Here is a 22,236-nt window from a genome sequence, read left to right as displayed (position 1 = left end):
ATCATCACAAGATCACCACACGTGTGCCCCCCCCCCCTCCCCCATTACGGTTCTTCTTCTCGTCTTTTTAATGCCAGTATTTTACTGCGGGAAATTGGTGATGCAAGTTTTAACGCGTTATGCAATCGCCAGCGGTTTTAACATCACAGCGGCAGGGAGGGCAGAAGAAGAAGACAAAAAAGGAAAAGAGGGCGAGAGAGCGAGAGAGCGAGCGAGAGAGAGAGCGAGAGAGCGAGCTTGAATGTCGGCACGTATGAATCACGGAGGAGTCCAGCAATAATTCCAAACATTTGGCGGGCGGGTGCAGCAGCGTCTCGCACGGAACAACATTCAACTACTTTTATTTTGGTAACAATATTAGACAGCCTCATTAAGACGCCGTCGTGACATCCCAGCGCGTTTATTTTTAGTCGTCAGGAAGCACAACATGGAGCGGAACAGAAATGAACTCGATGACCTTTGACTCGGCCCCGATTTGGCATTTCTTCACCTCCTACTCTTCCTTGAGTGTTGAGAAGAGTGATCAATATTTGTTATTATTATGACTAATCTTAATGCAAAATGACTAATTTATCGTCAGACTGATTTAATCGTCTGTTATGAGCTCTTTTAAAATTGGCAAAAATCTGCAGAATTTGATGAGGAATTGATGTTTTTGTTTTATTTTTAAATACCAAAAGGACAAAGTATTTTTGTATTTTATATTGTAATCATTAATGTACCCCAAAATAATTTCATTTAATCATGATTTATTTATTTATTTATTTATTTTATTAATCAGCCAATAAATCAATTATCGGAATTTTATCCCGCCAAATATCTGCCTTAAAAAATGCTATTGGTCAGGCCATAATGATCATTACCAATATTTTGTGTTTCCGCACGGACATTTATTGCTGACGGACGGCAGAGCGGAGCTTTAAACACGGAAATGTGCTCGATGGACGTCCATCAATTATATGGAATACATTTTTTTCAAATGTAAGGGAAAAAAGTAACTATTTCAAATTTTTATAACATGATTTAAAATCATGCATCAACGAAACGAACCATGATCATAACAAAAATGACACCACAAGGCCCTTTTGCTAACCAAAACAGCAGCACCTGCGGAAGCGCCTCGACAGTCCCTCCCATCGTGATGTTGAAGCGCGCCCCCCCCCCACCCCCCCAGTCGAACCCGAGTGTCAGCGGAACACATGCTACTCGCTACACGCTTTGTTTTGCCAACACGCGTCCTCGCCAAAAGCTGGCAGACGTCGTTTAGCGTCCGGGCCCGGTTCTCAGCGGACACTACGGGCTTTGCGGGAAGTAAGCGGGAGTGAGCGGGCTCGCCATACAATTGACGACAAGTGTGCGTCTGCGCGTGTGTGTGTGTGCGTCTGCGCACGTGTGTGTGTGTGTGACCTACATTCACTTTACTGCCGAGACGTTTGTTTAGCCTTGTGGGCAAACACGCATGCCAGAGAGGAAGTCAGGATGCCTCAATACGTCAGCAGTGCACGTATGGTGCCCTCTAGTGGAGGTGCGCATACGGCAGCGGCCTCAAAGTCAAAGCAAAGGGGTTCGCAACAGGTGGCCTGTGGGCTCAAAAGTGGACCGAGAAACAAATATTCCAAATTGTTATTATGAGGGGGTTACTTGAGGTCAGGGTAGCATGTCAGATTTACACATTTCTTTTTTTTGGGGGGGGGCAGGAAGTGAAATCACATGCTCCAGTTAAGCTAAACAAGGCTAAGGTATTCCCACAAGAAGAGAGCCAAGAGGCAGGGAAGGATGCGGATCAACTAGCGTTCTCGCCCCCCCCCCCCCGACATGCTTTAGTGCCTGCGAGGTAAATAAAGCTGGCGCGCTCGCAGCATCCAGCTCATTAAAAAACGTGTTTTTTTTTTTGCATCCATTTCCAGGGCGCGCGCGTGGCGAGACTGCGGCGCGGACATTGTTTCCACGCAAGCGCGTCCCCGCGAGTGTTTTTGGTTTCCACGAGCGTCTCTCGCTTTTCATGAACTCCTCGAGCCTCTCCGCGAGCGCACGCCAGCCACGAACGAGGCCGCCGGTCCCAAACATGAAAGTCTGCCGTCTCGCCCGTTGCGGGGCCCCGACGTGGCGTGACCGCACGGACCCATTCCGCGCTAAAAATAACATCCGGCCGCCGGGGATACGATGGGCAAGGAGGAAATTCAAAGCTGCGCGCAAATACATTTTTTCACGTGCAGTTTCATGAGGGAAAAATAGAACTCTATAATATTTTACCAATTCAACCATTTTTGTTCCATTTTTTACATAAAGCGGTGTAGTCATTGTTTTTTTGTTGAGGATAAAGAATATATATCGGTGAGTGTTATTATTATTTTTAAATATTATGCCACCACATGGATGCTATGCTTTGGCATTCATTATGGCACTTTTCATTCTCTTTATGTTAGCATTAGCATTAAGCTAACATACTTAAAGACTAAAATATTTATATTGTGATTAAAATAATTATTTTCTTAATTATTTTGTATTAAATTTAATATGAATTCTTATTTGTTTTGCATTGCATTTAAGGTCAAATGTGCCAAAAGTTCATTCAAATTCTTTTTGATTTATTATTTAGTTTTTGTATTTTAAAAGAAATCACTTGATACAATTCAAATGCAAACCATTTAATTTCATAGTTATTTTCTTAACATAATTTTTGGGGGGATCAAATGATATGCAAAAAGTACAAAAATATAATAATGACACCATTTTTTTTAAATATACTATATATTTTTATTAGATTTTTTTTCATTATTATTAGTTGTAACTAGAAAACGTAATGTTGTTGTTTTTTTTTTTGTTGAACTGTAGTAATTTGTTGTAATTGATCAAAAATATGAATTTAATGGTTAGATAAGATCCAATGAAAGTTTGACAAATGAGATGTTTCGGCCGTTGAGATTTTCAAAACATTTCCGGTTCAAACAAATGTCACGTCCTCAAAGTGTCGTTGACCTCGATAAAGAGCAGAGGTGCGACCCCACGTGACCTGACACGCTAGCCTCCCCGCGCGGGCTACGCTAGGGCGCTGGTTATTAGCACGCAGACGCAGAATGTCAGCGCACACGCCGGCGAGCGCTCGGCGTGGTTTGCTTGGTCCCGGCGCTCGGGGCCGGCGGCGCGTGACTCGGCGCCGTGTTGGCCACACAGCCACGACCGTGTTTGGAAACATGGAGGCGGCGGGACGGGGGGGTGGTGGGGGGGGGGCGCATTTGGGAGGCAGCTGAAGCGTGTGCGCTTTAGCCCGGCCGAGCGCGCAAAACGGCCACGGCGGAGAACAGATCCAGGAAATAAACAAAAGGGAATGCGATGCAACCGGTTTCAACTTTGCACACGGACATGACGGAAATGTCATGAATGGCTCTAAAAAACATTTTTAAAAAAAACATTTCTTATGTTTTCTAATAAAAATGTCACGATACAATATTGTACTGTGTAGAAACTAGCGCTTGAGAGGGATGATAATCGATTTAGCAGATTGTTACGAGGGCTGAGTTTATAATAATATATCGAATGGATTTTCCTGTTCAAGCCCGATATTGAATCCTAAAACCATGAATCGATTATTTTATACATCTTTTTCCCATAAATTCTCCCCCAAAAAATAATTTTAAAAGGCGAATTTTTAAAAATGTTTTCTTGAAATGTATTAAAAGTATTTTTTTTCCATTCATGAAAGACTAGAGCTGTCAAAATTCACAGATTAATCGACAATATTTTAATAATCGATTTATCGTTTGGAGCCATTTTTTTATTTAAAATGGTCCAAATCCTCTGATTTCAATATATCAACAGTAATTGTTGACTGATTTCTGTCGTTCTTCATGAAAGAAGACATTTGCAAACATCTATTTTTACTTTGGAAAAACGATGACCAAAAATAAAAATAATAATGCAAAGTACGAAATAAACACCAAGCACTGTTTAATGAACACAGTAATCAAGGAAAAAATGCTTAAAATAAATGCAAAATGAAACCCGATTAATCGATTGAATAATCAAATAGATTAATTATTATTATTTTTTTAATCCATAGTGACAGCACTAATCGATCACCAGCCCTAATTTTTACAATCGGTGGCTCGCCTTGCTCCCGAACCCCCACGAATAGCCAGGGTTCGACGATGAGGGCATCACAAAAGGAAGCGACGGAAACAAATCCATAGACGGCTGCTACCTCCACCGCGGGCCGCCTGCCCAAGCGTCCTGGCGCGAGAAAGCCTGCCGTCATCACAAAGTGGAAATATTTACCACCACTCTCGCACTCCGCTGTGGCTCTCAGCAGCCTCGACAGGCAATGTGAGGACACTCAAGTACCGAATTTGAGAATCATCCGCGACTTTGTTTGAGGAGCAACTTTCGAGTTTTGAGGAGCTTTTTTTTTTTTTTATGCAGGTAATCCCCCATATATATATATATATATATATATATATATATATATATATATATATATATATCAGTGCTTTTTTTTTAAAAAAAAAAAAATACAATTTTATTTTTATTTATTTTTTAAGTGCCTTTTATTTTGAAAATCACTTCATACAAAGTCTAGAAATAGCGTGTAAGCGATGAACTGTTGCAAACGTGGTTTGTTTTGTTTTGTTTTGCTTTTTTTCAAATGCAAAAATCCTAACCCGAACCCGGGTCTTGCGCGTGTCTGCGCGTGCGCTTCCAGAACACGCTGGAGACGTGCAGCATGTGCAGCAAGCCCATCATGGAGCGCATCCTGCGGGCCACGGGCAAAGCCTACCACCCTCACTGCTTCACCTGCGTGGTCTGCAAGCGCAGCCTGGACGGCGTCCCCTTCACCGTCGACGCCTCCAACCACATCCACTGCATACACGACTTCCACAAGTGAGGACGGCCGCACCGGCGCGGGATCGCTCGCACCGGAGGCGCTCGACGTCATTTTGCGTTTGTGGTTTTTTTTTTGTGTGTTTGCCGAGCAGGAAGTTTGCGCCGCGTTGCTGCGTGTGTTCTGAGCCCATCATGCCCGCCCCCGGCCAGGAGGAGACGGTCCGCATTGTGGCTCTGGACCGAGACTTCCACGTCCACTGCTACCGTTGTGAGGTGCGTCCTTCGCACCCATGTCGCCGCCATCATCACGATATTGTTTTGTTTTTACTGATCAGAAACTCGAATTGGAAAATTCGAATGGGTGACGAGATGCTGACATTTTCTCAAATTAGAGTTTGCCCAAATGTATGGCAGTATTAGGACCACGTGTAAATATTTATATTATTTTTTATAGAGGGTGGGAGCAATATACAGAGAAAAAAAACTCACAGATTTGTGAGATTGTAAAGTGGTAAATTTGCCAGAAAAATAATTTTAAAAAAACGTACATTTTCGAGTTCATTAAGTGGCAAATTTGCAACAACAACAAAAAACTCGGAAATTTGCGAGTTTATAAAGTGGCAAATTTGCAAGAAAAAAACCCCCTCGAATTTGCGAATTCATAAGCGGGAAATTTGTGAGAGAAAAACTCGGAAATTTGGGACTTTATAAAGTGTCAGATTGGAGAGAAAACTCGGAAACACGTAGCGAACGACCTCGCTCAAGTTTTCAAATAAGAAGATAGTAATTGCTTCAACCATATGATGTTAAGCATTTGACGCCTGAGCATCAAACTTTTAAGTTCATTTGTTAAAATGTATATTTACTTGTACATTTATGTTTCCAGAATTATTATTTACGCATTCATGCATTTTGTTATTTTTTTTTGTACAAATATCTAAATTGATGTGTCGAATCTGCTGCCCTGCGTCATTCACTTGCATTGACCTCAAGTATGCTAGCTTCTGATTGGTTCGTGTTTAGTCAGCTGATCGGGGATCAGGAAGTGATGTCGCTCTAACTGCCGCGTATGACGAGTAAAGTTGAACCATCCTGCCTTTTCATTTTATAAACAGTGTCGCATTAACCACCAACAACGCTACGCTACGTGCATTTCTCAGAAGTTTGAGGTTTTTTTCTTGCAAATCTGCCATTTTATAGTCACAAATGTTCAAGTTATGTTCTCTGAATATTAGCCCCAAAAAAATAATATTTATGCGCAGCCCTATTAGGCCGTCGTGCAAATATATCAAACGACTTGTTAGATGAAACATTTAACCGATTTTAGCATAAAAGCGAGTCCAAATAGAAAATAGTTAGCATTTTGCTAAACGAATTTCTCATGAAAAATGTTGCGTTTTTCACTGATTAGCATAAACTAGCTTAGCATAAAGATTAAGCTAGCATGTGCGAGTATGCTAAGGTGTGTTTTTTGGCTGCAGGACTGCGGCTGTCTGCTGTCTGAGGGTGACAACCAGGGCTGCTACCCTTTGGATGGACACGTCCTGTGCAAGAACTGTAACACGGGACGCATCCAGGCGCTCTCCGCCAAGGCCACCACTGACCTCTGAACGGGCGACCAATCTTTTTGTGCTCGCTTATCTCTTCTTCCTTCCCCATTCCCCCACTCGCTAGCACACATGCTTTTCCCCGCGCGCTTGGATAAACATTTATACTAACTACATTGTTGTACAATTAGCATCACGGTATGATATGGTTAGCCTAGCTTAGCATAAATAGCTGAGTGGCAAATCAATTCAATTTGGCAAGATAGGCTAATCAGTGATTATCCAAAACGTACCGAATCAATTTTGATTCCCAACAACATGCTAGCATATTTTGAGCATTTGTCACCTTCATGCTAGGCTACTCAATGATGCTGTATTTAGCCTAGCATAGCATAAAAACAACGAACTATGAGACAGATCTTGACTGCAAAGAGTACGACAACCCAAGATGTTGACGAAATCTAAAATTGTGGCTAGATTCTTAGCATTTCCCACTTTCACGGAAAGCTAGGCTAATCAGCATTGTAGCCTACTTTAGGAACATTTTTAAAGGTACAGTTATCCTATCTTAGCATACAGACTTTGGAGAACAAACATGCCAGATTATCATTCACCACATTTATGCTAAACTAAGCTAACTAGCCAATACCTATCAACATTTTTGCCATTTGTGACCATTCCAACATTTTCTTTATCACTGATCAGCATCATGCTAACATTCCGCTAAAATAGCCTTGCGTTGTTGCCTCTTTATGAACTATTATTTCTCCTATGCAGAAAAAAATATACAACTTCATTTTTTTTCACATGCTATCATAAATTTTGCCACAAATATGGTTAATGTCAGTCGCATGGACACTTTATGAGAATTTTTATGGGTTGAGGATTTTTTTGATTTTTGATTTTTTTTTTACATGTACAGAGCAGAGCATCCTCATCGCTATCTTTGTGTCTTAACACCATCGGTACGCCGCCGCCGTTAGCAACTGCGTGCACATTTGTCAATATTTTGCCCGACTTATCGTTTGCTGCCTTTATACTAAGCAAGGCTAATCGGCATACAATTTCTTCTTACATCATGGTAGAAGCTACACGTAGCCTAACTTAGCATGAAGATAGCCTCGCCGTTATGCTAAGTTAGGCTAGTTAGAAACTAGCTGCAGGCATTACATGTGTACGACAAATTGCAGTTAAGCTAGATTGGCGTAAAGGCGGCTAACTGCGAGAGCGTTGTAGTTTGACTACCAAGTGTACGACACTCTCGTCCATTCTTATCGTTTCTCGCTGCGGTACTCAGTAAGGCATACCAGAGATTCGCAGTGAACATTTTCTTCAATAACAATAGCTGCTTAAATTAGCCTGGCTTAATTAGCATCAAAACATCTGACTAAGAGCGACTTCTAGTCCCCAAGTGTATGACACGCTCGCAGATTCTTATTATTTCCCAGCATTTTGCTAAGCTAGTCCACGATGCTAGCGCTAAATGGTTAGCACATAATAAATGACGTAAAGCGATCATATTTTTAAAAGATTTAAGTAAATGATGTTTTTTGAGCTGTTAGCTTGCTGTCTTTTTGTTTAAAAAAAAAAAAAGTGCCTTTGCCCCTTTGTGACCAAAGTAAACAAACAAGATGGCTGCCTGACATGCAAGCATGTTTTTTTTCTTTTTTTCTCCTTCTTTAATAAAAATTTAAAAAAAAAAAAGTACCTGTAGCACTCTTTCTTCTCTCTTTGCTGTTGGTTATTAGTATGTTCGCTTTCCTGCTGTGATTGGGTTCGCTTTTCTACACAAGATCATAGTTAGCGTTTTAGATTTTTTTTTTGCCTTCTGCAAGGATGTTAGCTTGAACATGTTACATTTTTCAGTTAAGTTGGTATAGCTAGCATTTTAGCTAAGCTTGTGTTGCATTTTTTTCTTGCCTATTCAGTTATTAATTAGCAAGTTAGCTTTTCCTATATTAGCTTTTTCACAGTTGTCAGTTAGCATGATAACTTCAGCTTTTTCTTTCATTTCTATTTGGTCATATTGAGTCATTCCATGTTTCTGTGCATGTTTTAGTAGCTGTTGCCGTGCCAGCATGACGAGAGATTTCCTGGTCATTTTTTTCTCCCCCCCCCCCCCATCTCGTTCCTTGGCTCGACAGGCTGCAGGCCAAAAAGCGCTGAGCTCGTTGTGCATGCGTTTGCGTGCGGCGCTAAAGTCGCCGGCGGCTCTCCGCTCGCTTTAGTGCGCATAAATCTGTTGTTTACAAACAAATTGATGAGTGATGCGCCCCCCGGCCAACATTGCTCCCCCCTACCCCACCCATACAGTCCCCTCCTCTGCATAAATATCCCGCCGTCTCCGCTGGCTTTTTTTTTTCTCTCCTGCTTAAACGTCTTCTAGTACACTGAATTATTCTGAAGCAAGCAGTGCGGGACCGCAGGAGAGGTTAGTGGGGGACGAAAAAGGGCAAAATAAGGGTAGATGGGTCAAGAGTATGGCTAGAAGAGGGTTATTAACGAGGGGCTGCATGGGAACGCAAGGGGAAGAAATTTGGGGGGGGTCACAAGTGGGTCGAAAGGGGCCTGCAAGAGGTTGAAAGGTGGCTTAGGGGACAAAATGGGGCTGGAAGTGGGTGAGATGTGGGACGCAAAGGGGGGGGGCAAATTGGGGTCAAGAGGTTGAAAATGAGGTGAATGGGGGACAGTTTTTCACATGTGCAGTTGTATGAGTCATACTCCAGTGCTGCTGTGGAGTGTTAGCAACCTGCAAAACTGCTAAGGACTTGATCGGCTAATCAAGCCCACTCAAATATTTCCCGCCAAATCATCCCCTTATGTTCGCACAATCGCACACACAATTACTGAAAAATTGTTTCACATGAATCACACTAAATATGGTAGCTCATTTGAGCTTTTACAGCTAGTTTACCGGCATCTGTACCAAATGTGACCCGGCTCCCAGATCGGATCGGGGTCTTAGCAGATTGTCTTCTGTGAGCGCGTTAGCTCGGTTTAGTTAAGTTTGCATGTTAGCTTTTCCTCTGTGAGCATGTTAGATTTTTCATTAGCAATCTTAGCATGTTAGCTAGTGGTCTTTTCAATGAGATCACAGTTGTTTTCATTTGAAAGCACGCTTCATTACAAGAATTCTCTCATGTTCTTCATCAATATTAGCTACTCGGTTAGCGCTGTTATTAGCCCACCGTCGATTAGCCATGACTTTTGGCCAAGTGTAAGCTCTGTGACTAGCTGTCAAGGAAACCAGCGCGTTCTTTTTTTCTTAACAATTCCGTGCGAGAATGAAAAGGTTGAAAAGTGAAAGTGAGTTTTTCTTTCTCTTTTCTTAGCCTCGAGGTCGCAAGGTGCCGCCTCAAAAGAGCTCCTTAAATCATGAGAACCGCGTTACCTTTCCGTAGCGCTCCCGCCCGTAAGTCGCTAAAGTCGGAGGACTTATCCCGGATCCTCACGACGCTCCCGTCATGAATATCAAGCAGACGCCGCTCGCTCGGCTAGCGCTACCCGAGCGCTACGAGGATCGCACTCATTGTGCGAGTGCAGCAGGCCAGTCAAAGGTCACCGAGATCAATCATTCGAGCAACAAAAGTATATACAGTAGTTAGATAAGCTGACTCTGTTAGCCACGCCATTGTAGCCATTCTGTTAGCTGTGTTGTTATTAGCCGCTATTCCATTCACTTGAGCCGCTAATTAGCCACGAGATGTGCTGTGTTGGACATTCCCATTAGCCGTTACATTGAGCCACCATTTTAGCCACCATTTTAGCCACCATTTTTGCCAACACTCTCCTCGCCTCGATATCAGCCTGAATGCTAAGCACAATTTTCCCTATTATTCCAGCCACTTATGTTAGCCGAGTATTAGCATCGACTAAATGTCCCGAGCGTGTCTGCGATTTTAACGTCATTCCTCCACGTGACAATAAGTCATGTGGAAAAGTGTTTTGAAAAGTTTCTTGATTTGCATTCCAATTTGCAGTTGTCAACTGTGGTAATGATAATCGGGCCGAACTCTAGCTGCACTATTAGACGTGTTAAATGTAAATATGTGCACACTCAAGTCAATGAGTCTATTAGTATATATTAATACAAGTCCCAGCATGAATAGCAATTTTCTGCACACGACGTTTAATTGACTGTTCTCGTCCTTAATGCGTCTCAGTGATTCCATGAGTGCAAAGCTATTAAAATAGAACAAAAAAAAAAAAAGTGTTGTTTTAATTCCCTTGACGGACAATTATTTGATCACGAGTGGAGCTACAATGATTTTTATTTTTGAAAAGTGAATCTTTTTGGACGCCCAACAAAGACCGGAGTGATGAATTATTCACAGCAAGCGTCCCTTGTTGGTCTTTTGCTAACAAACTCGGCCAAGCCAAAAACACCCAAAAAACTCACATGACTTTTGTTAGTTCTTAGCCACACAGGGAGGAACTGTTGCACTTTTCCATATTTTAAATATATATAAGATACCCAATATAGATTTTTTTTTTCCAGGTATTGGAAAATTTCACAGATTTTGTGTATGATGTAGTCAACTCATCTATGGTGTTGCAATTATTTAGTTTTTTTGTGTGTATGGATTTTCAGTTGCAAAAAAAATTTGTCAAAATAGCTTATGTAATAAAAGTATTGATTCATCTCTATTTTTTAAAGGTGGTAGAAGATATCATTTGGAAAAGGTCAACCACATAATAAACTAAACTTTATTTTTTGTAATGAAGAGGGGAAAAAAACAATTGACCAATATATATTTTTTTTCATTTAAAATTTAGGCGAGTGATAATTATGTTTAAATTTTTTTTAATACAATTCAAGCAATCAAAAAAAATGTTTTGGGTGAAAAATATACAGTTTATACATATTTTTACATTAAATTCTTTAAAAATATTGGCCACAATATGTACTTTTATAAAGTTTGTTTTTAACCCATCTATATATATATTTTTTTAGTGCTGTCAAATGATTAGTTTGTAATCAGATTAATCACATTTTAGAATTTTCGCTTAATTCAAAAGACTTTTTTATCCAAAAATTTTTGCCCACCAAATTTAAAGAGCATCTGTTATGTGTTAATTCATTTGACATTTCATGTTATGAGGACGTCTTCAACATTTTTTGATCCACTGCATACGCTCATCCTCTTTTTCTAATCAGTTACTTGCATATTTTAAAATGCGAAAAAAATAACCCCAATATTTTGACATGAACAAATATTCAGAATGTCATTTATTAAAGTCTTTACTTTAATGCATTTAGTTATTTTTATTGCTCAAACACAACCGCTGCTACCTTTTAACGTAACCATCCGCTCTCGAGTTTAAGGATCATCTGTGGTCAAAATTAATAGTGCCATTAATATGCATTAATACATGATCATTGCGATAATTTTTTGTGATTAATTAGTTAATCAATAAATTTATCAATTTATTTATTTTAATCCATGATGTATTTAATTAAATTAACTTAAAGTGGCAGAAAATACCCCAAATGATTCAATTCCACTGTTGCGCGCTCTCAGAATTCGAGAACCACAGGATGAAATTGTAGCTTCTTACTGCTCATTTAGATCATCATACAATTTGTCCGACACGTTCTCAGGTGTTAAAACAGCCAAATGTCACTCGATGTATTTGTAAAAAAAAAAAAGTAAGCGTTCCTCTTCCTGCTCCTCACGTCGCCTCACCCTGGCTGAGGTCTCGTCTTATCCCCGATTGATTTATGCGGCCTGTTTTTTTTGTTGGGGATCAAGCGGCTGTGATTAAGGGGATTTGGGAGGAGAGGAAGTGTGTGTGCGTGCGTGTGTGTGAGTGTTTGTGTGCGTTGGGGGGGATTTTCTGGATTAGCAGTGCAAGGTTCGAGCGTGCGCGCGCGCTTGTGTGTGCGCGAGTGCGTGTAAACAGCTGAAAGTCACAGGTTGTGTGTACTATCATTGACTTCAGTCTGTGCACTGGATTAATGCAACATCAGATACTATCACATTGAGAACAAATGTTTTATCATTAAAAAAAAAAAAGATATAAAAAAAATCTTATTGTGCAAATATGACTGCAGGATGTGACTACCATTAGCACATTTCTTTATTATTTTAAAATGTAAAATGTCATGTTTTGCAACCAAAGAAAAGTGAAATTATAAAATTTAGTTAAGTTAAAAAGATGTACCGTAATGTGGAAAAAAAACAAAAAACAAGTGTGATATTGATTTGTGTTGGTCATTTTTCTGCCACTAGATGGCATAATTGCATTTGTAAGACCTTAGTGCATTTTTTTTTTTTTCATATTAAGAGCTATCGAATCTTTAACATGAAGTAACGTGTGGAATTCTGCACATTTTTAAAAAGATAAAATACAACTTGACCCCAGTCTTCACAAATATATGCATTATTATTAAATAAAAAAATAAATAAAAAATGTATGTGGACGTTGCGACTGGAATTCCCGCAGTACAGTCATTAATCGCGCGTTTAAAAAATGTGTGCTATTAAAGGAACTTTAAATAACGCACTCATTTTGACACTCCTCGTTAAAAGCAGTGTGAAGCAAACAGGAAGTCTTTAGTAAAGCAGACAGGAAGTGCATACAGGAGGTCCTCACGAGTAACGTAACACAGACAGGAAGTGCGTCGAACCAACGTGAAATCGACAGGAAGTTCTTGGGAGCAAAATAAAGCACCCGTGACGTCTCCGGTTCGAGGATCTGAGTTCAGCTCGTTATCCTCAATTAAACGCCTCCCCTCGCCTAAGCTCATCTCCTCGTAAAAGTTTAATCACCACTTTTGAGGTGAACCACACTCTCCGCGTTTTTAGCATTAGCCTCCTGGTTGCTCGCCGGCCACGCGTGTTTTTTGCTCCCGTGCCGCTCGTCAATGATTCACGAGCTTCACGCTGGAAGTCGTTTTGCGGATGGCGTCGGCGTTTCTGCTCTTTTTGCGCGGCACGCCACGCAATCGTGCCACACGCGCACGTAGCACCGGCGGGAGCTTAAATTGCGGGTTAGCCTCGGATTTACATCTCGGAATGTTGCACCTAGGGCGGGAAAGAATGTGAGTGATATCCGCTCGCATTTGAAGAAATCATTAAGAATTAAGAGCGAGAAAGGACGAGCGCGAGCTGGCACGGAACGAGGCAACGCTGTCGAAATAGTCACGGCTTGTAGCGTGTCGTTGTCAGCTCTCGTGTGGAAGCCGTTGACTTGACGCGGCAGGATGACGACCGCTGAAATCTTCCCGGAATGGGAAGCAGGCAGGAAGTGCTTAGGAATAATGTGACGTTGGCAGGAAGTACTTAAGGCGCAACGTGTGACCGTCAGGAAGTGCGTCAATGTCAAATAGTCAAACGTAGGAGCAACATTACATTCAGGAAGTGATTAGCAGAAACTTGACAGTTGACAGGAAGTGCTTCGGACCAAAGGCAGGAAGTAGCGATAGACCTGTAATTTGATGAATATCGGTATTGGCCTCACAGACATTTTCCCTGAAGCAATCCCCTTCGCTCCCGGCTGTTTTACTGGATTTTGCAAGGCCACAGAATATTCTGTTCTATTGCTATAAAAACATGGAACCTACCAAAAGAAAATTTAGAGTCTCTTCTTTCATCAGGGAAAAAAAAAAGTATATTTCTATCTGTTTACATTTTGCAGCAATTAGCATTAGAATATAGCAAAGTTTCATCATTATTCACAAATCTGTTTAGAATTGAGAGTAAATGAGTTTTTGTTTTTTTTCAACATGGCCCTGGTTACAAACATGAGATCACATCCAAATTCATGCTCAATGTGAACCAGCACTGCAAGATTTAGTGCCTCGGATTAACCATAAAGCTCAGATGGTCAAGTAGGCTTTACCTGCCTGATTTGTAAAAACATTTGATTTCAACTTTTTTTGTTGCTCCGTGACCATTTATTTGTCCAGCCCTGGTAAAGTGTCCGTCAAAGTACAAATATGACGTGGACGACGCATCTTCCATTGGTTTGAAACGTCGTCTGCACGTGCGCGAATAGGCTGCAAATTGACTTCCTGTCTTTTAGCGCTCACTTCCTTTCAGCCTCTTTAATCATCCTCCCTTCACAAAAGGTCATTGACGTGCGTTAAGTGGAGTGTCCTGGTCTTATCTGCCTCATTCACAAGAGTTCATTTAGCCAACAATGTTATCACGCCCTCGTCTGCCTGCTCATAATTGGCTTCTTTTTATTTTTTTTTACACTTTTCACACTAAAAAGATGAGTGGAAAAAAATAAATGACACTTCCCCGCGGACTTTTTCTTTCGGCTTTTTTCTTCTTCTTTTTTTTTGGGCACAGCCCTCCAAAAAAGATGCCGACGCGTTGTTATTGTTCTGCTGTTTATTTCTATTTACGGCGCTTAATACAATGATTCCCAGGCGCGACCTATTTAAGCGCAGCCTTTGGCAATCAGCTACAAAGTTAACGTGTGCGTGCGTGTGTGCGTGAGTGCGTGCGTGAGCGTAGGTGGAGGTTCAGAGGCCGCTTGTTTGTCTTCATTTAAGCGATGTTCCGTTGCCATAGGAGCGATGCTTCCTTTCTCTTTCCCAGCCGCAAATCGCAGAACTTTCATTGATGGGATAGGTGTCAAGATGCGGGGGGGGGGGGGGGGTTGTCCAGGTTTTCTACACAGCTCTTTGGCGCCTTGCTATAATTATGATTATTTTCATCAGTTGTGTTTATTTCTGTCATGTCATGTGTAATTGTTGAGAGGAGAGATCACTTGAATTGTGTTAACCGTACGTTACAGGTTTTGAATTATTTCAGGTCAGACTTATTTCTATTGTGAAAGGTGACGGTTAGCATAAATTATTATCATGGAACCGTGGCATTTTGATTGATTCATTTTTATTGAAATTTCATTAATCCATTTCAGGCCCCCTATGATTAATTCACTCGCAGCCATTTTCACTGAAGCAACCCCCTTCGCTCCCGGCTGTCTTACTTAATTTTGACTGATTTTGCATGGCCTACAGAATATTGTGTTCTATTGCTATACAAACATGGAACCTACCAAAAGAAATATAATCTCTTCTTTCAACAGGAAAAAAGTTTAAAAAGATTAAGTTTCATCATTATTCACAAATCTGTTGAAAACACTGGGGAAAAGAGCTTTATGCAACATGGCCCTGGCTGATCTCTTATACTCTGCTGCCATCTGCTGGCCGTTTTTGTACTAACCACCATTGCTTCAAGCATTCTCTTCAACTCAGAGGCTGCATCAAAGCCTTCTGTATGCTCTAGCATAAAAAAACGGATGAATAAATTTTTGGGAGCATGGTAATATTTATAAAAGAACGTATTTATATGTTTTGGGGAGCAAATGAGTTAAACAGATTGTAAAGACAATCAGTTTTTGTAAACTTTTTTGTTGTTGCTTTAATTCAATGGACATTATCATAGCAAAAAAGATCAGCCAGTCAGAACCGGTCGTGATTCGTGACACCGCCACATTGCACAATAGAAATAAACAGACCGTCTAGAAATAATCCACAAGAGTAAAAAAAAAAAAAAAAAAAAGTCCACTGCACTCCACTTGGTCATGTTCGCAACGGAGACAAGGCAATTACTGTAACACGATGGTTCCTCGCCAGTTTTTCAAGATCTCCGCCACCTTGCACAATAGAAATAACCAGAATGTCTGGAAATAATCCACAGAGTCAACAAAGCCTACTTGCACAGTCTGCTGTGATCTCTCCTTTTGCACAATAACACTCAGCCCAATTGAAAAAGTGGGTCAGCCGAGCTATTCTTAGTAGCCGCCGAACATCCTGCTTTTTTCCCTCCAAACAAGCTACGCTAACGCTATCGAGTCAACACGCAGGTGGAAATGAACTTGTTTTGGGTTTTTTTTTCTTTTCCGGATGCTCGCCTCACTTTGGGAAGGCGGGAATGTTTTTTTTTTGTTTTTTTGGGGGCATTTTCAAGTGAGCCTTCACTCATTTCCTCACCTCGCTACCTCAAATTAACTTTCATTTCCCCCCAACAGAGACGAGCTGAAAGGGAAACGCTGTGGTCTTATCAAAGGCATCGTCATTCTCACGCACGCACGCACACACAAACCAACTCTGCTTTCACAGACAAAAAGTTTGTCGAGCCAAGAAGAAAAAAAAGCAGTCATTATATGACGTATACATTGCATGCAGCATTGTACGTACGTCCACTGGAAATTTTGAAATAATCCACAGTTTAAAAACAAAACAAAAAACATAGCATGCACTGGCATATGTGTGACTCCTTTTGTAAGTTATTCATGATAAGCGCCACTTGAGGAATAGAAATAAACAAGCCAACAAGAAATAATCCACAGTCAAGTCACAATACTGTGGTGCCTTGAGATACAAGTATACTTTTCCACTTGCCTCATCTTGCTAGTCATCTACAATTCTACATAAAAGAGGCTTCGGGGTGTTTAATGGCACTCCCAGTTGAAGTTTACTAACTAAACATCAAACAAAGAGATTTATATAGTAGTTTTGCCTTACGTGTGCTTAGCTTAATGCTAACACACAATTCAAAACGCCATAGACGGGCTAATGAATAGCATCTCTGAGGCGGTGCTATAACTTTAATATTTTAGACACAAAAAATAATATAAAATGACTGCTATTGCTCCTGTTGCGAGTTATTTGTGACAGCTATTACCTTATATACACTCTAAAGAGTCAGAAAAAACAACATATTCAAACCCAAAAACATATTTATATGTTGTTGTTTTTTTTTATGCTAGAGCATACAGAAGGCTTTGATACAGCTTCTGACATGAAGAGGTCGCTTGAAGCAATGGTAGTTATTACAAAGAAAACAACCAGCAGGTGGCAGCAGCGTATAAGAGATCAACCGGGGCCGTGTTGCAACAAGCTCTTTTTGCCAGTGTTTTTAACAGGTTTGTGAATAAAGATGGAACTTAGCTATATTCCAATGCTAATTGCTACAAAACGGAAACAGATACAAATATACTTTTTTTCCGGATGAAAAAAGAGACTCTAATCATGTTTTTTTTTTTAGCAATAGAACAGAATATTCTGTTGAACTTGCAAAATCAGTTAAATTCCAGTAAAACATCCGGGAGCAAAGGGGGTTGCTTCAGTGAAAATGGTTGCGAGTGAATGAGTTAAGACCAACTTAAAAAAAATCACTTCAACTGGTAACACACGATTGAATTAAGTTACTTAGTCCAAAGCGAATATATTAAATTTAACTAATTGTGAGTTCATTAAATTTAATATAGTCACCTGAATTAAATTAATCCAAAGTGGCTCCAATCCAAAGTATTAAGTTTAATGAACACACAATTAGTTAAACTTAATATATTCGCTTTGGACTAACTTAATTCAATTGTGTGTTACCAGTTAAAGCGATTATTAAAAGTTGGTCAACAGTTCAATTTGTAATCTTAAATTGGTTCAACAATTCTCTTTTTAGAGTGTAATAGAAATCCACAAAACAACTCGAAACTATCCCCCAAGTCAAAACAAAAAAGTCCACACACAGGTGGAATTTAAGCATTTTTATTTTTTTTTTTACACTGTTAATGATGACGAGGGAGCAATCAGGCTGGATACATCACAGACGAGGCTGTGTGCGCTGGCTCGGCAGAGCAGAAAGTGATTTGGAGGCCGAGCAGAAAATGCACTGTCTCCCTGCAGGCATTGCATGACAAATCTGTGAACTGGCACACTCCTCCTCATCCTCCCCCACCACACCGTCCACGTTGCTGTTTGTTTGTTTGCTTGCTTGTTTGGATGACTACCTGAACGCTCGCTTCACCTCTGGCCCCGGCGTCCTAAATTACAGCTCGTTTTACTTTCTTTTTTTCCTTTCAGTAGCCTCGGCTCAACCTTGACACTCATTTTTAAGGTGAATTGCGGCCCAGGCTTTTTCCGTCAGGTGCCGGGGAGGATTTCCAGGAATGTTCTATTAATATTTGTCACCTGCAGTTAGTGAGTGAGCGAGGCTTCTCTTGGTATGAAAACAAACAAACTGTAATCTGAGGGTTAATTAAGTGGTTGAGAAAAACATCCATCCATTATCATGTTTTTGTTATTATCTAACCATATACAATGCCAAATTCACAAAATAATAATACATTTAGGAAGCTCACATTGAGACCTTCGGTTTGAGATATGACTCAATATGGTTTGTTGCAAATGTATTTATGACCCTGTTGTGAGTCAGTTTGGCGTGTTTCTTGCTAATTAGTCAGCATCTGAGTGGATATTGACAAAATAGTAAACAATATGGAAAGCCCAATCAAGATCTTTAATTTGAGGTATGACTCCATGTGTTTTGTTGCAAATTAATTTATGATTATGTTACTGGACCACATAATTTACATTTCTGTTGGGGGAGGGGCTTGGGGGCATTATATGAGGATACAGTATATTGAAATTGATACCATAATGACATATCTGAAAAGGTTGCATCAAGACCTTTAATTTGAGCTATGACTCAATGTGGGTTGTGACAAATTGATGTGAGATGATGTGAGTAGTTTGATTTAAGACCGTTATTAGTCAAATTTGAGCTAGAATGTTGATTGTTCTTTTTTTTATTTTACTGTCTTCATATAAGGGCATACTGACAAATTATACATATCTAAAAAGGTCCATTTAAGTTAAATTGTTATATATATTTTCTTTATATTATTTTTTCCCCACATTTTCGTCAGTTGATTTATGACCCTGTAATGAGTCAGATTTGCATGAGTTTAGGTTATTATGTCATGATATTGACAACATACAACACACAGTGACGGTATAGTTACATCTACAAAACACCACCTTTAATTAGAGGAATGACTCTTACATCAAAGTGCTAAATGGATTTATGACCCTGTTACCAGTAAAATCCAGACATTTTTCGAACCGCTCATCCACACGAGAGTGGCGTGTACCAGGAAAATTATGCATATTATTTGTATATTTCCTTTTTTCTCTCTCCATTATCTAATTATTTGACGCTGGCTCGCTTGTGTAAACTTCTCAAATGGCAGCAGTATCCCGCCTTTGTTGGCTTTTGTGTAAACGTGGATACACACCAGGCTTCTGTTACGTGTCTCTGATGTGACACTTTTGCGTAATCGGTCTTTGTGAAAAAGGTTCTTAGCTGCTTCATGGCCTCCTGTGTCGCCGTGGATACGCAGCTGGAATCACCCTCCACGTACACACACACACGCACACACACACAGAATTCACAATAAAGTGTGATGTTGTTGCACTGCAGCCTTGAGCGCAGAGTGACTTTGGCAAGGAAAAATAGCCTGGAAATTGCTGCTTTTGATTTGCGAGTCCTAAAAGCCTGAGTAGAGACGGTGAATTAAAGGTGCTAAGTGACACAGTTTTACTTATCAACCTTTCCAAAGGGCTTGATGAGGACTTTTCAGATCTGCAGCCTTACTATCAATATGCCGCCCGATTACGGCTTCATAACCAGAAAACATGCAGCTTGCATTTATCATGCATGTAAGCTATAAAATATGTTAGTGACAACTGGCAGTGATCTTTAGGGTCATAAATCAATTAGCCACGAAACACATGGGGTCATACCTCCAATTAGATGTCTTGGTGGGTGCTTTCCAGCTGTGTGTGACTAAAGTGTCAGACTAGTACGTTCTCATATGATGACACACACACACACAAACGTGCATCCCCAGGTCAAATTAGACTAGTAACAGGGTCGTACATTTTTAACACACAAAGTCATGCCTTACATCAAAGGTATTGGCGTGGGCTTTCCAGATATTTGTTTTGTCAGATCAGTATGTCCTCACATGAAGACCTAATAATCCAAAATATACACTTTGAATGTCAAATTTGATTCATAACGGGGTCATAAATCGAGCTACAAACAAATTGGGGGTCATATGTCAATTTGCACAAAAGTACCAAGTCATTTCTCAAACTAAAGGTCCTAGTGTGTGCTTTCCAGCTATAACTATGGTGTCGAATAGTATACCCTATTAGACTATACCCAAATTAGACTAGTAACAAGGTCATTCATTTTTAACACATAAAGTCATATCTCTCATCAAAAGGAATTGACGAGGACTTTCCAGATATCTTAACTGCTTAGTCAGATCGGTATGAGCTCACATGAAGACCTGATAATCAAAAATATGCACCTTGAATGTCAAATTTGATTAATAATGGGGTCATAAATCTAACTACAAACAAATTGGGGGTCATATATCAACTTGCAAAAAAGTACCAACTGTGAGGTCTCAAACTAAGGATCCTAGTGAGTGTTTTCCAGCTGTAACTGTGGTGTAAGACTAGTACACCCTCATATGATAACACAAAAACAATTATACTAGTAACAAGCATTTTTAACACATGGAGTCATACCTCACATCAAAGGTATTGATGAGGGTTTTCCAGTTATCAAGATCAGCATGTCCTCACATGAAGACTTAATATCGTAATCCAAAATATGATTCATAATGGGGTCATAAATCAACTGTCTACAAACAAATTTGAGTAATAGCGGGGGTCACATATCAACTTGCACGAAAGTGCCAACCGTCATGTCTCAAACTAAAGGTCCTAGTGAGGGCTTTCCACATATGTAACTGTTTAGTCAGATCAATATGTCCACACATGAAGACCTAATCATCCAAAATATGCACCTTGAATGTCAGATTTGATTGATAATTGGGTCATTTGAACCGTAATGGGGGTCATATATCAACTTGCACAAAAGTACCAACAGCCATGTCTCAAACTAAAATGAGGGCTTTCCAGATACGTAACTATTTGGTCAATATGCCCTCATTTGACATGGCAGCCCGCATTACACAAGGAACATGTTGTAACATCACATGTATTTACTCTCTTCTAAATGTGAGCCCACTCTCCGGTGCAGCTTGCGTTCACCATGACTGGAATAACACTGCCACTTAGTGGTTGCATCATCTTGTCCATGTGGAAAGAAGTGGAGAGGACTTTTTTTATTTTTTTTATTTTTTTAACGCCACAGGGAAAACAAAGTTTGCACGGGAAAAAAGTGGGGGGCAAAGGCTGGTCTTGAACTGCACGTCGCAGGCCCCGCAACGCTATCTATTATTACGCAAGTGCTTACTTTTTAAAAGGAAGCTTTACTGCCTGGGGGACGGCATCAACATTTAAATAAAGACTTTAGCGCTCTGATTTTTTCTTTTTTGTTTATTGTCTATGATGTGACAAAGCTGTGATGTGTGAACGGGCCTAAAAACCATGCGGTGAACTTGCTTTAATTACCAGGTCAGCCATTATGCGGTAACTTCTACTTCAAAATGGATGCCGCAGACGGTAGAGCCACGTGATGCCTTACACCCAATCAGCAAGAAGCGGTAAAAATTACAATCCAAAAATCGATTCAGAATTGGAATTTGGAAAAATGTCCTAGTTTAAAATTCCTACATACCTCTGTAGGTGCTGCTGTTTTGGCCGGCAACAGAACATAAGCATGTAATAACCAGAAATCAGAGTCTACTGGAACACTAATCGTATTTACTGTGCCATAACGTAACGTTCATCTTCACGAATGCGCAGGGAACAATGGACGGTTAAACTACCTCAGTAAGTGCTGCTGTTTTGGTTAGCGACAGGATTCAAATGGGGTCAGCCCTTCAAAAAGTGTCCTTCTACATAGCGTGAGTCCTTTGCGGAGCAGCTTTTGTATTTTCTTTTGTCAAAATGTTTTGGTTTTTTTCCAGCTCAACAAGCTTCTGCGGAGCTAATGAAGCCTCATCGCCGCCCCCACGCACCCCCACCGCCACTGTCGTCCCTGCATTATTTCCGCGGCTAAAAAAGCTCCCGTGTCTGTCTACGCCCCAACGAGCCGCTGCACACACACAGAGTAGATGCCGAGCTTGGAACTTCTTCATG

The 22,236-nt window shown here is 40.4% G+C and overlaps 1 protein-coding gene across 5 annotated transcripts in view; it reads left to right on the top strand.

The window, feature by feature from the left end:
* The window catches only part of lpp (LIM domain containing preferred translocation partner in lipoma), a 117,625-nt gene extending 109,556 nt beyond the window's left edge, over positions 1 to 8,069 (top strand). For all 5 annotated transcript variants that reach the window (XM_077584612.1, XM_077584609.1, XM_077584613.1 and 2 more), the window contains exons 9-11: positions 4,700 to 4,878; positions 4,974 to 5,094; positions 6,303 to 8,069. In XM_077584612.1, the coding sequence (XP_077440738.1) occupies positions 4,700 to 4,878; positions 4,974 to 5,094; positions 6,303 to 6,431 (429 nt within the window). In that variant the 3' untranslated portion in view covers positions 6,432 to 8,069. The remainder of the gene's footprint in view (positions 1 to 4,699; positions 4,879 to 4,973; positions 5,095 to 6,302) is intronic.
* Positions 8,070 to 22,236: the final 14,167 nt, after the last annotated feature.

This window comes from Vanacampus margaritifer, chromosome 13 (assembly GCF_051991255.1).
Source record: "Vanacampus margaritifer isolate UIUO_Vmar chromosome 13, RoL_Vmar_1.0, whole genome shotgun sequence".
Taxonomy (NCBI): domain Eukaryota; kingdom Metazoa; phylum Chordata; class Actinopteri; order Syngnathiformes; family Syngnathidae; genus Vanacampus; species Vanacampus margaritifer.
The sequence above is the reverse complement of the archived record's forward strand: the minus strand, read 5'-3'. Positions and strand labels throughout refer to the sequence as shown.